Source organism: Microcebus murinus, chromosome 4 (genome assembly GCF_040939455.1).
Source record: "Microcebus murinus isolate Inina chromosome 4, M.murinus_Inina_mat1.0, whole genome shotgun sequence".
Taxonomy (NCBI): Eukaryota; Metazoa; Chordata; class Mammalia; order Primates; family Cheirogaleidae; genus Microcebus; species Microcebus murinus.
Window position 1 is genome coordinate 103,866,900 of NC_134107.1, and position 12,142 is coordinate 103,879,041.

The window sequence follows — 12,142 nt, forward strand, 5'->3', positions numbered from 1 at the left end:
AGGATCGCTTGAGGTCAGGAGTTCAAGACCAACATAGGCAACATAGCAAGACCTCATCTCTACAAAATTTTTTTTAAAAAAATTAGCGAGGCATGGTGGTGCATGACTGTCCTAGCTGTTTGGGAAGCTGAGGAAGGAGCATTGCTTGAGTCCGGAGTTCAGTGTTACAGTGCAATGAGGTTACAATGAGTTATGATCATGCTACTGCAACAGAGTAAGACCCTGTGTCTAAAAAAAAATATTGGCCTGATTTAGCTCTAGCAATTTTGTGTTGCAACAGTTCTTTCTTTTTTCCCCTCTAGATATCAACAAGTTTCTTTGGATGGTCCGGATTGGAGGGAGCACAGACACAGGCAAACATATCAAGGAAAATGACTATTATACTCCAACTGGGGAATTCCGTGTGGACCGTGAGGGTTCTCCAGTGTTGCTCAACTGCCTCATGTATAAGATGTGTTACTACCGCTTTGGACAGGTCTACACAGAAGCCAGTGAGTGATTCATAATAATGTTAATAATAATAGTATTATAATAGTGATAGCTAATACACAGTGTTTTTCCGTATGCCAGGCACTGCTGTAAGTGCTTTGGTAACTCATTTAATTCTCACAAAACCCCAAAAAGTAGATACTAATATTATTGTCATTTTATATATGGGAAAATTGAGGTGCAAAGAGGTTACTTAACTGTCCAAAGTTACATGACTAGTAGCAGAGTCAGGATTCAGACTCAGGCAGTCTGGTTCCAGATTCTTTTAACCATTGCATTTTACTGTATCTCAGCAAAGGGTATTACAGTGAAAAAAGGAAGGGGGATAGAGTAAGACAAAGGACTTTTCATTTCTTTAGATGAACACATTGAGAGTTATTTGATCAGGTTAAATCTTTCCTTCTGACATCAACTTCTTGGTTTTGCACTAGGGAGAATTTCTGAAGTAAATGCAGGCCTCTGGCTTCTGATAGGTTCTTCTTTGATTCATGTAGGGTTACTATGTGTTATAGAGGCCTCTGGATGACAATGCTCTGTAATAGAGGAGCTTGGAAGTCAGCTTCCTGTCTCTTAGCAGAGATAAGCTCCATTGACTGCCAGGCATCATCTTGGACAGGACTTGAATTAGGGTTACACTTGATTTTCTCGTACAACCTGATGCCCTTTTCTACAGACCCGTAACTAACTTCAGGCTAAGGAATAACCATTCAATTAGTGTATTAGAAGGAAGTGTATTCTTTTTTGTCCCTTTCTAGAGCGTCCACCAGGCTTTGACCGTGTCCGAAATGCTGAGATTGGGAATAAAGACTTTGAGCTTGATGTCCTTGAGGAAGCATATACCACAGAACATTGGCTCGTCAGGATATACAAGGTGAGCAGATGCTACACTATCTCAGAAAGCAACTTTCATGTTTGCAAATTGGTTCTAGTGCTTAAAAAAATGGGCCACATAGTTCTCAAATAGGGAAATTTCTAATGACACCTGTGTCTGAAAAGTAGCTTGCAACTCACTCAAAATTTTACTTTTTATTTTAGATTGTTCTTAGAGAGTAGATATCCCAGTCTTCTGTCATTTTGGCAGTTGTTGCAGTGATATTTTTCCAGTTGGGACTTGACTCAACATGTTTCAGTAATTATTAGGCTTGAGGGGGAAAAAGAGGAAAAAAAGTTCATGTTTATGGTTTTTGAGTTACATTTTCTTCTCTTCCATTGAAGAATTTATGGTATATAAAGTCACATAGAGTCACATGGGAATGTGTTATATCTCTCACATAAGAAAAGATTGAGAACCCTTGATCTATGTAGAGAGTGGATCATTTACATTGCTCCTCACAGAGGTATAAAGGATTCGACAAAGCTAAAGAGAGTGGCTAGTCTCTAACCAGTGTTTGTTTATTCACAGCCCAAACCAGGCAGCAGAGCCCATCATAATTCCTCCTGCTCTGGATGAATCCATTTCAGTAGAAAAACTCTCTAAAGTTGATCTGATTGTATATATTAAACTGACATCTTTATGTTGCAGGTAAAGGACCTGGATAATCGAGGCTTGTCAAGGACATAAATATCACATCCAGCTCTGATATGCTTCGCACTGAGCGCATCATATTTTAGGACGTTGAAGACTTTTTTTTTAAATATGAAGTTTATAAGAAACAGAGCCGGATGGGATTAGAATTGTTTGGAAGTTTTGTCCTGGGCACTATGGGTTGGGCCAAATGAAATGATTTTTATAATTCTGAGCAAGTTACCAAATGAAATGTCATGGCTTTACTTTGGTCAATTAAAGGGGGGAATTTTTTAAAAACGTGCCTTATTTGTTTTGACTTAAAACTGATTTGAGGAAGACAAAAGTTTATGCTGGGCTGATACAAGGACAGATAGCAGACCTCATCCATGCTCTTAGCTCCCTAAATGAGCTAAGGTAGGAACATCTTTCTCAAATCAGGAAAATTATTAAGGACTTATTCAGATCCTTGATATACAAACCATTTTGTCATACTTTCTTCATTGCAGCACTTAGTGAAATTCCTTGTACACAGTGTGACTCAATACATTTTTATTGAATGAATAAATGTTTGTGGGAATGCCATTTCTTGTCAGGAAAGGCAGCTTTGTTACTATCATGTCTCCATTCTCAATGTCTCTTGTCCTTACAGGCTCTTGGACTTTATAAGGGACAGATAGTGGCTAGCCAGACCTTATCTCACCAGTACTCTTTGGGACTAGCCAGGTTTTTTTGTTTTGTTTTAATTTTCAGCAGGAATAAATCAAGTGTGACTAAATCAGCAGTTTTGAAGACTCAAAGAGTGAAATTGTTTTATTAATGGAGTGGAAGAAACTTTTCCAAACTTTTCCTTTTACACATGGAGCTTGATGATCAGTAGATGCTTTTGAATTAGTTTAAATATAATCAGATATTTATTTTAAATTTAGTTTTTTAGTACTCTCACTTGTCCATGATACAGTAAATGGTGCTTTGCTCATTTCCTTTAGACTATGCACTAAAACTCTTGTGGTTATTCAAAGGAGAGCTTCTTTCTCCCTTGGTCTTAGCCTATTTGTTGCTATTACCTGGTTTTGAAGCCCTTGCCAAATAATCAACAAATTAGAAGGGGGAAGCATTGCTAGTAGCAGGTACCTAGAGAACAGTGCCAACTGACAAGAAAAGAGAAACTTGTTAAAAATATTTAACTCAAAAGCACAGTAGTCCCCATGTTTTGGGGGGGTTTTTGTTGTTTGTTTTTAGACAGAGTCTCTCACTCTGTCTCCCAAGGTAGAGTACAGTGGCATTATCATAGCTCACTGCAACCTCAAGCTTCTGGGCTGAAGCAATCCTTCTGCCTCAGCCTCCCAACTAGCTGGAACTACAGGTGCGTGCCACCACACCTGGCTAATTTTCCCATTTTATGGAGAGATGGGGGTCTCGCTCTAGCTCACGCTGGTCTTAAACTCACTGCCTCAAGTGATCATCTCACCTTGGCCTTCCAAAGTGCTAGGATTATAGGTGTGAGCCAACCCATCCGGCCCCCCATGGATATTTCATGTCAGGACAAAGAGCCTTATTTTCAGCATAGTAGGACACTGCATGTATTTTACTACATATGACCTATCACTGATGTATATAAACCCTAAGGCATTAACAAAAGGCATTTGTTTCGTGTTACCTGTTTAAGAAAATAGGAGGAATTAGATGACCTAGATTAAGTCAAAATGGTGCTCATAAAGGATAGGCTTTTTCGGGTATACTTTTATATACCCAGGGAACTTAGCCTTCCAAACCACTATATATACCATGTTCTTCAAATGTGGGTGAGATTTAGATTTGATATAAGATTTGATTTATAATATATAAATAAATTACTTGATTTAGATACTGAATTCCTCCTTAGTGAAAGAGGTTATTCTGAATTTTATTTGTCAATATAATTAATACCAGTTAGAGATCATTAATGATCTTCCTCAATAGTATTAATGGGATTTAACCCTTTAACTTTTCACTATAAGTGGTACTCTTAGGATTTTAATTTTGTTACTTCTCTAGGCTGCATGCTATCTTTTTAAAAAATGCACTTTTCATTTTCACTGTTATTGTGCACTTAGTGTAAAAAACTCAAATTTAATTCTAAAAAGCAGCAACACTCTTCCACTCCCCAGAGGCAACCACTTTCAACTCTGACTTTCACACAGCTTACCTTTATATCATTAAATAATTTTTATTTTGCTACATTTTGGTTTTTCAATGTTAGGCATCACATGTTGACATTCTGTTGTGGAAACTGAAGATTTAGCTCTTTTTCACCATCCTTTTACTCCCAAGAACACACACATTCTTTTATTATGGTTCTAACTATAGTTATTATTTCTATATATTATAGTTCTATTATAATAATTCTATTCTATTTAGTAATATTTAGTTCTATTATAATTTAGGCTAGATCAGTATTTAGTTTTTACCTTATGGCTGTTCACAACTAGGCAATGTAGTATATAATGTTACTACTTTTCCTGCATGACTTTTTTTTTTTTTTTGAGACAGAGTCTCACTTTGTTGTCCAGGCTAGAGTGAGTGCCGTGGCGTCAGCCTAGCTCACAGCAACCTCAGACTCCTGGGCTCAAGCGATCCTTCTGTCTCAGCCTCCCAAGTAGCTGGGACTACAGGCATGCGCCACCATGCCCGGCTAATTTTTTCTATATATATTAGTTGGCCAATTAGTTTCTTTCTATTTATAGTAGAGACGGGGTCTCGCTCTTGCTCAGGCTGGTTTTGAACTCCCGACCTCGAGCAATCCGCCCGCCTCGGCCTCCCAGAGAGCTAGGATTACAGGCGTGAGCCACCGCGCCCGGCCCCTGCATGACTTTTTTAAGGGAGTTTTTCATTTGTTTTTTGTACTTGTCACTAATTTCTCCCCCAATTCTTCATTTGTGCCAACTTCCTTTTTCTATGTTGAGAAACATTACGTATTCATTCTTAGGGCTATCTGGTGTTTATGTTCCAATTTGGACTGATTTACTCTGTAGGTTTGCTTTATACCTCCTGCGTTGGTGTATCCTTTTACTGTCATACTGTTTGTGTGTGTTAATCCTCTGACTTCTTTCTTGATTTATCACCTCTAAGTGCCTTCCTGAGAAAGTATTTTTGGGAGATAAATTTCTTGAGAACCTTGCATGTCTCTTGTCACACTTGATTGACAGGTTGGCTGGGTGTATAATTTCAGATTAGGAATAATTTTTCTTTAGGATTATTGTGACAGCATTACCCCATTGTTTTCTATCTTCCAGTTTTTTTTTTTTTGTATGTATCCATTCCCTATCACCCCCACCCCAGACCTCTTAGGATCGTCTCATTGTCTATAATGTTTTGAAATTTTCCCAATAATGTATCTTGAGTAGGTCATCCATTGTGCTGGGTAGTTTAGATTTTTATGTGTGGAAAGTCAATTTCTTCCATTCTGAGAAATATTTTTACATTATATGTAGATTTCCCCAACCCTCTTTCTGAAAAATAGTTATTTGGATGTTGGACTTCCTGAATTAATCTCCTAATATTCTTATATTTACTCTTCTATTTTTTATCATCTTCATTCTTAGAGATTTCTTCAGCTTTTTTTTCTAATCTATTTAGAGTAGTTTTCTTTTTTCTGGTATCATATTTACATGTCCAAGAGGTTTTTTTTTGTTGTTTGAATATTCTTTTGGACATTTTTTAAATTAAAGACTTTCTTAAATTCTTGGTTGACTGCTCCTTTGCTCTTCAAGAACGGGACCCTCAAAAAGCTGATTGAAAGGTCTGTTTTGGGGGGCAGATGGAGCTTATTGATGTGAGTTTCAGTCTACTGTGATCTGGCTGGGCTATTACATTGTGAAATCTCTCATATTGGTATCTTTTAGATTTTTTTTCTCTTACATAGGTAAGATTCCCTCAAGAAGGCTTGTATATTCTCTTACTGAAGGATATAAGCCAGACTGTCAGCTTTCTCAAAGTAGGGAAAGAAGTTTTACAGGCTCAACCTTCAGGGCATAAACTTAAACTTAATGCCTCTGTTTTCAGTAAAATACTCAAGCTTTTAACTGTGCCTAATGCTCTCCAGTTAGATACCATGCATCAACCCTCTCAAGTCTTGTACCAACTTTGGGGAGGGGCCTTTCCTTGGTTATATGGAGGAGGGAGGGAATGCAGGGAGTCTATTTGTTTCTTACATAGTCTTTCAGCCTACCCTGGTTTTAGCCCACTTTCACCTCCACCTTCAGTTACTTGGTGTCACCAGTTCAACTTGAGCCTTTAGGGATTTCTTTGATGTAGATCAAGTTGCTTTTTCACTTCCCATTGTTAGTTCTGGGATTCATCTTTATTTCATTTAATTACCTTCCACCTAAAGGCTTTCAAAGTTTTAATAATTTTGGGTCTCATACTCTATTCTAATGGGTTATTGTCTTTTAAAAAGGATATATTAATTAAGACAGGAATTGTGCAGGTCCTTCTGTTTTCTTCAGTCTTGTTTTCAGCAGTGAAGAAGCTAGAGAAAATGGGATAAATGAAAAAATGATAAAAACTTGCTTTTTACTACATGAAACGTAAATTGTGGTGTCATGGTTAAAAACTTCACACATAATGATTTGAAGAGTTTTGTCCCTGACTTTGCTTCTTTAAAACATATGTGTGTTTCTGCATATTTTACTGTTACTAGTATTACAGTACCTAGTTATGCTGAGTATATGTGGCCCAGTTTTAAGGACTGGAAGTTTTAAGGATTGAATGGAGATGATCTTGCCTCTGCCTTGAGTTCCCAGTCTAATTTACTGTACGAATACTGATTTTAGTTTTTCCCAACTTTTGTTCCCACGTGCCTTTCCTCAGAATTTACTTTCCCATTCAAATGAGTTTCTCTACCTTTTATTTGCATTATGAAATTTATATTGGCTTCTACCTGCCTGTTTCTTACACATTAAGAAGTGTAAACAAAGCAGAGTGTCTTCCTTCAAAACGGTTAGACCGAACTAAAGCATTGTTTTGAAGCTTGTTCACAGACAAGGCACCATTTGTTATCCTGACACTACCTCAAGCACAAAAAAAATTGCTTTCTTCCTCTGCACCCTTCCCCTCACACTTAACGTGTGGCCATTTTTCATGGCTCACTCCCACTTCAAAGTTCCTCATTCGTCACAGGATCATTTCTCAACAGCTGTTGCTAATTTCTCGGTCCTAGCAGTATGGGTACAGCACACTAAAGTTTACAAAGCGCTCTGCAGCACGTTATTGACTGTAATCCTCCTCACAATCCTGCCCGGCAGCAGCGCCAGGTGCTCAGAGGTCACGGCTGGTGGGTTTACGTAGCTATCCGAGCAGCCGTCCGGGAGCAAAGCGGACAGCACGGCCTTGGTACACCGCGCGCGGTCGGCAGTGCGCTAACTCGGGATGGAGCCTTCGGCTCCGCCCAGGAGCGCCAGAGCACGACCCAGCTGAGCTTCCCGCACCAGATACCATTTCCCATTTGGGCCCAGACGTCAGTTCGAACCCATGCGGTCGGCAGCCCTTATATCTCTTCAGCCGGGTCTCTCCCGGACTGCAAAGGAACCCTGAGCGATAGCGGAAACCTCTCAGCACTAGTGTCCTGTATTCACCAATCTTCAGAGCGGCTGCACCCGGGGACGCGCACTGTTCTGCTTTACGGCAAGGGCGCGCGCGTTCGCGACAGCGTGACGCCAGGAGGTTTTGGCGGGAAAAGCGCTGCATTTGGATTCCTGTGGTGGCGGGCTCTGGAGAGCTCGGTGAGGAAGGGCGGCTTGTAGGGTGGGAAAGGATTCTGGAGAAGGAGTTCGGGGTCTGGATTAGTGACGAAGGGCACGGCGAGAGGGAGTTAGCCGTGACGAGCGAAGGAGGGCTGAGAGACTCCCGCGGAGGGGCGGTTTTCGGAGGGTGGAGGTATGTGGTGCCAGGAGGTCCTTGTAAAGGCAGGACGGGCGACATTAGTACTCCTCTGTCTGGGAACCCCAGAAGTCTGGGCGTCGTCCTGGGTTCCCAGCCCTTCCGCTGCTGGGGCAGTTTGGCCCCGCCCCGGGCTCCTCCCGGCCTTTGGGACCGATAAGGGTGGGGTGGAATTGGAACTGAGCAAGTGGGGAGGAGGCGCTGAAGCAGGCGTATTCTTCCGTGCCCCGCCAGCCCATACCCCCTTATCCTCCTTCCCAGACCCTCACTCTCCCACCCCTCCCCCAGTCGTTCCCCAGAAATCCTTTGTCCCCCAGCTGCACCACACTATTAATTTCCTCTCAGGCTTGAGGAGGGCAGAGTTTCAGCCTTTGGTGTGCGTGGGAATGGGGATTGTTATTTACACGAGAAAATGCCTTAAGTTTTGAATACTTGCTTGTGCTTTAAAGACTTGTATAAATATGGATGAGATATAAGGGGAAACCAGGAGCTGTTATTTGTAGTGGGAGTCATGGCAAGAGGCAGGGTTCACTGGCTTTACAGGTGATCTTGCACTAATCCTCCATCTTTTCTGGATTCCTACCTTTTATAAGCCACGGTGCTCGGTGGAGTCATGGCAGTACCCTTTGTGGAAGACTGGGACTTGGTGCAAACCCTGGGAGAAGGTGCCTACGGAGAGTGAGTTTGAGTCTCTTCATGCTTGCTTTAGTTTTCTGTCTGTTGTCTGAGTACATGTTCGTTGTTTTGGAGTTGTTAATTCTAGTAGAGTGGTGCCTTAGAGGATAGATTTCAGCGTTTGAAATCCAAGACTCTTGGCAACTGAAGTTATGCGATTTCTTCTTTTTAATATTTTCTTTGTAAAGAGCTGGAAGAGATAGTGAAATCATTGCTTCCCTTCCCACATATTTCTTCTCTGGGGGTTTAAGCATAGTGGTAATAGACTCTGGTAATAGGCACTGCCTGCCTGGTTTTAAATCCTTACTGTATCACCTACTGGCCATTGTTTTGTGATCTTAGGCAAGCTTCCTAATGTCATTGTGTACCTTTGTTTCCTCATCTGTAAGATGGCAACATTAGTATCGATAGGTGCTTAGACAGTTAGTTACCACAGGCATATATACAATAGGATGTATGTTAGGTAATGCTGTTAAAATTATATGATTAGAACATGTATAATTTTGATGTGGCCTAGAATTGCTATTATCCCAATTTAGTTTATCAAGCCTTTTCTAAATGACTTGTGTGTGTATAGCATAATGACTTCTTTGGAGTGTTAGCTATTGTACTTCACCTTTCAGAAAGGAGTAGTATCTGTTGAGAACATGGCAGAAACCATTTCCTTGGTTTCTCTTTGGTGGAGAAAGTAATAAAGGTAAAATAGTTTTGGATGAGTCATATTTAATCTTTTTAAATTTTAAAAGAAATGAAATTCAAATGTCAGTAATGTCACAACCCTTTTTCTTTTCCTTTTTAGAGTTCAACTTGCTGTGAATAGAATAACTGAAGAAGCAGTTGCGGTGAAGATTGTAGACATGAAGCGTGCCATAGACTGTCCAGAAAATATTAAAAAAGAGATCTGTATCAATAAAATGCTCAATCATGAGAATGTAGTGAAATTCTATGGTCATAGGAGAGAAGGCACTATCCAGTATCTATTTCTGGAGTACTGTAGTGGAGGAGAACTTTTTGACAGAATAGGTATGTAAAAGTTTCAGATAACTATCAAACAAGTTTTTAAACTTGTGTTTTTAATCTTTGATATGCTGTTTGGTCATTGTCCTTTCAGAATTGCTTGTGCAATAGTGAAATTGTAGTAAATTGTCTTTTTTTTTTTGCTGTAATTTGTATTAACACATGAAAGCATATATAGAGTCACTGAAAGAAAACTTTTCCCAAGTTATATATGTGATTTTGATTGGAATTGCTATTTTATAGAATTTAAGGATGATACTTTAGTTTTATGTTATGTATACCAATATAATTTTTTCTCTGTAGACATTCTAGTTATGTGATATCATTGTATACATTCATAAATCCAAAATAGTAGCATGTTTTATTTCCTTATTTGTTTAAATGAAATAATTAAGAATTTTCTAGGATTGCTTTATATATATTAAGTAAATTCTGTGTTTGCTACCTAAGTGTTCTGTATAGATTCAAAGGATTGATATTACAGAACACTGAGAAGTACATAAAAATATTCTGTGGTTCTAAATTTATTATTATTTTTAACCACTAGACCCCAGGGACTAAATTTATTATTTAAAGTTATTGTATTAACAGTTAAAAACTGATTACAGATGCTAGAATTTTTGATATGAATATCAGGAGAGAATTAGGGGTAAAAGAAATCATGAGTTAATGGGAGAGATCAAAATATACAAAGATAACTGACAGAAAAACATTTCTTAATAAGACTGTTTTGTGGCTGGGCGCGGTGGCTCACGCCTGTAATCCTAGCACTCTGGGAGGCTGAGGCGGGCAAATTGCTTGAGGTCAGGAGTTTGAAACCAGCCTGAGCAAGAGCGAGACCCCATCTCTACTATAAAGAGAAAGAAATTAATTGGCCAACTAATATATGTAGAAAAAATTAGCTGGGCATGGTGGTGCATGCCTGTAGTCCCAGCTACTCGGGAGGCTGAGGAAGTATGATCACTTCAGCCCAGGAGTTTGAGGTTGCTGTGAGTTGGGCTGACACCACTGCACTCACTCTAGCCTGGGCAACAAAGTGAGACTCTGTTTCAAAAAAAAAAAAAAAAGATTGTGTTTTGTGAAGGAACTTCACAGGCATTCATGGCTTTGTAGTGTGAAATTAAGTTTTGTCCATTTTTTTTTTCACTGTTCCCTTCAGTGGAGTGTATGAATTTTAAATCTGTTAAATATTAGTGAAATTGGCTTAGATTTGTCCAGAATTATTCTTTGGCAATTATATTTCAGGAATAGGAAAAATATTGGCATAACATTTAGAAGAGGGGTCCTCAAACTTTTTAAACAGGGCTCCAGTTCACTGTCCCTCAGACCGTTGGAGGGCTGGACTATAGTTTAAAAAAAAACTATGAACAAATTCCTATGCACACTGCACATACCTTATTTTGAAGTAAAAAACAGATGGACAAAAACACCTGCATGTGGCCTATGGGCTGTAGTTTGAGGACGCCTGATTTAGAAAAAATAGGGGGGAATTTGAAAGATAGCAAATAAATCAGAGTTAGTAGAGGATTAAATGGGCTTTCCAGGCATGGATTACATTCTTAATTTGGATGATAGTTTGTTATTTCTCTATAATTTTCCTGTGATGTTACTTCATTTTTGCCATTTAACAGTTGTGAATATATAAGTTAAGTCTTGTATATGTCAGTGGACTACTGATTCTTTTATTGGCATTTGATTCTGTTTGCTAAAGTACAATCATAAGTGTTTAAATTAAGCAGCTATGTGGTTGATGCCTGATTATCCAATATACTTTTATGATTAATTTTATAGAGCCAGACATAGGGATGCCTGAACAAGATGCTCAGAGGTTCTTCCATCAACTCATGGCAGGGGTGGTAGGTAGAATTTTCTCTTTTCTTATTACTTAAAATTGGTACAAATGAAATAAATTGCCAAATTCTGGTGTGTTTCCTCCGCCTCTCCCTTAGGTTTATCTGCATGGTATTGGAATAACTCACAGGGATATTAAACCAGAAAATCTCCTGTTGGATGAAAGGGGTAAGTTAAGTATTTTGTCACTGCTACCTAAATTATTTTAATACAACTATACAAGACAAGATCATCAAGTCTTTTGTATTACTGAAATTTCAAAACACATCTGAAAAGTCAAGGAAATTTGGGAGACTTAGTATATTTGAACTTCACAAGTGTTTTATGATACTGTTGTGGATAAGTTAGAGAAGTCAGAGTTAGATGCAAGGCTGGCTCGCTAGATGAGTAATTTTAAGGATAAATGTAAACAATTCTTTTGTGGATCAATAAAGAGAAGTTTCTGTTGGAATACCCCAGACTTTAGCCTTGTCCTGTTCACCCTTTTTATTTATGACTTGGATAAAGATGTAAGAAGTTTAGCTATATGTTATGAATTCCATTAAACTGAGAGGGATGGATAGTGAAAGCTTTAACTTATACAGTCATGATCAAAAAAGATGAAAAATGTCAGCTGTCTGAGGCAGTAGTTTTTATCTATTTTGTTTAGTGCTCTATTCTTAGTGTTAGAATGGTACCTGACAAATA

The 12,142-nt window shown here is 38.9% G+C and overlaps 2 protein-coding genes across 5 annotated transcripts in view; both read left to right on the forward strand.

The window, feature by feature from the left end:
• Positions 1-2,293, forward strand: part of STT3A (STT3 oligosaccharyltransferase complex catalytic subunit A) — a 29,366-nt gene extending 27,073 nt beyond the window's left edge. For both annotated transcript variants that reach the window (XM_012783299.2, XM_076002627.1), the window contains 3 exons: positions 303-491; positions 1,245-1,360; positions 2,012-2,293. In XM_012783299.2, coding sequence (XP_012638753.1) covers positions 303-491; positions 1,245-1,360; positions 2,012-2,050 — 344 coding nt within the window. In that variant the 3' untranslated portion in view covers positions 2,051-2,293. The remainder of the gene's footprint in view (positions 1-302; positions 492-1,244; positions 1,361-2,011) is intronic.
• Positions 2,294-7,689: 5,396 nt separating this feature from the next.
• CHEK1 (checkpoint kinase 1) overlaps positions 7,690-12,142 on the forward strand; it is a 30,901-nt gene continuing 26,448 nt past the window's right edge. The window contains exons 1-5 of one of the 3 annotated variants that reach the window (XM_076002628.1): positions 7,690-7,755; positions 8,506-8,590; positions 9,387-9,610; positions 11,396-11,460; positions 11,554-11,623. In XM_076002628.1, coding sequence (XP_075858743.1) covers positions 8,526-8,590; positions 9,387-9,610; positions 11,396-11,460; positions 11,554-11,623 — 424 coding nt within the window. In that variant the 5' untranslated portion in view covers positions 7,690-7,755; positions 8,506-8,525. The other 2 variants (XM_020286765.2, XM_076002629.1) reach the window with 2 other exon arrangements.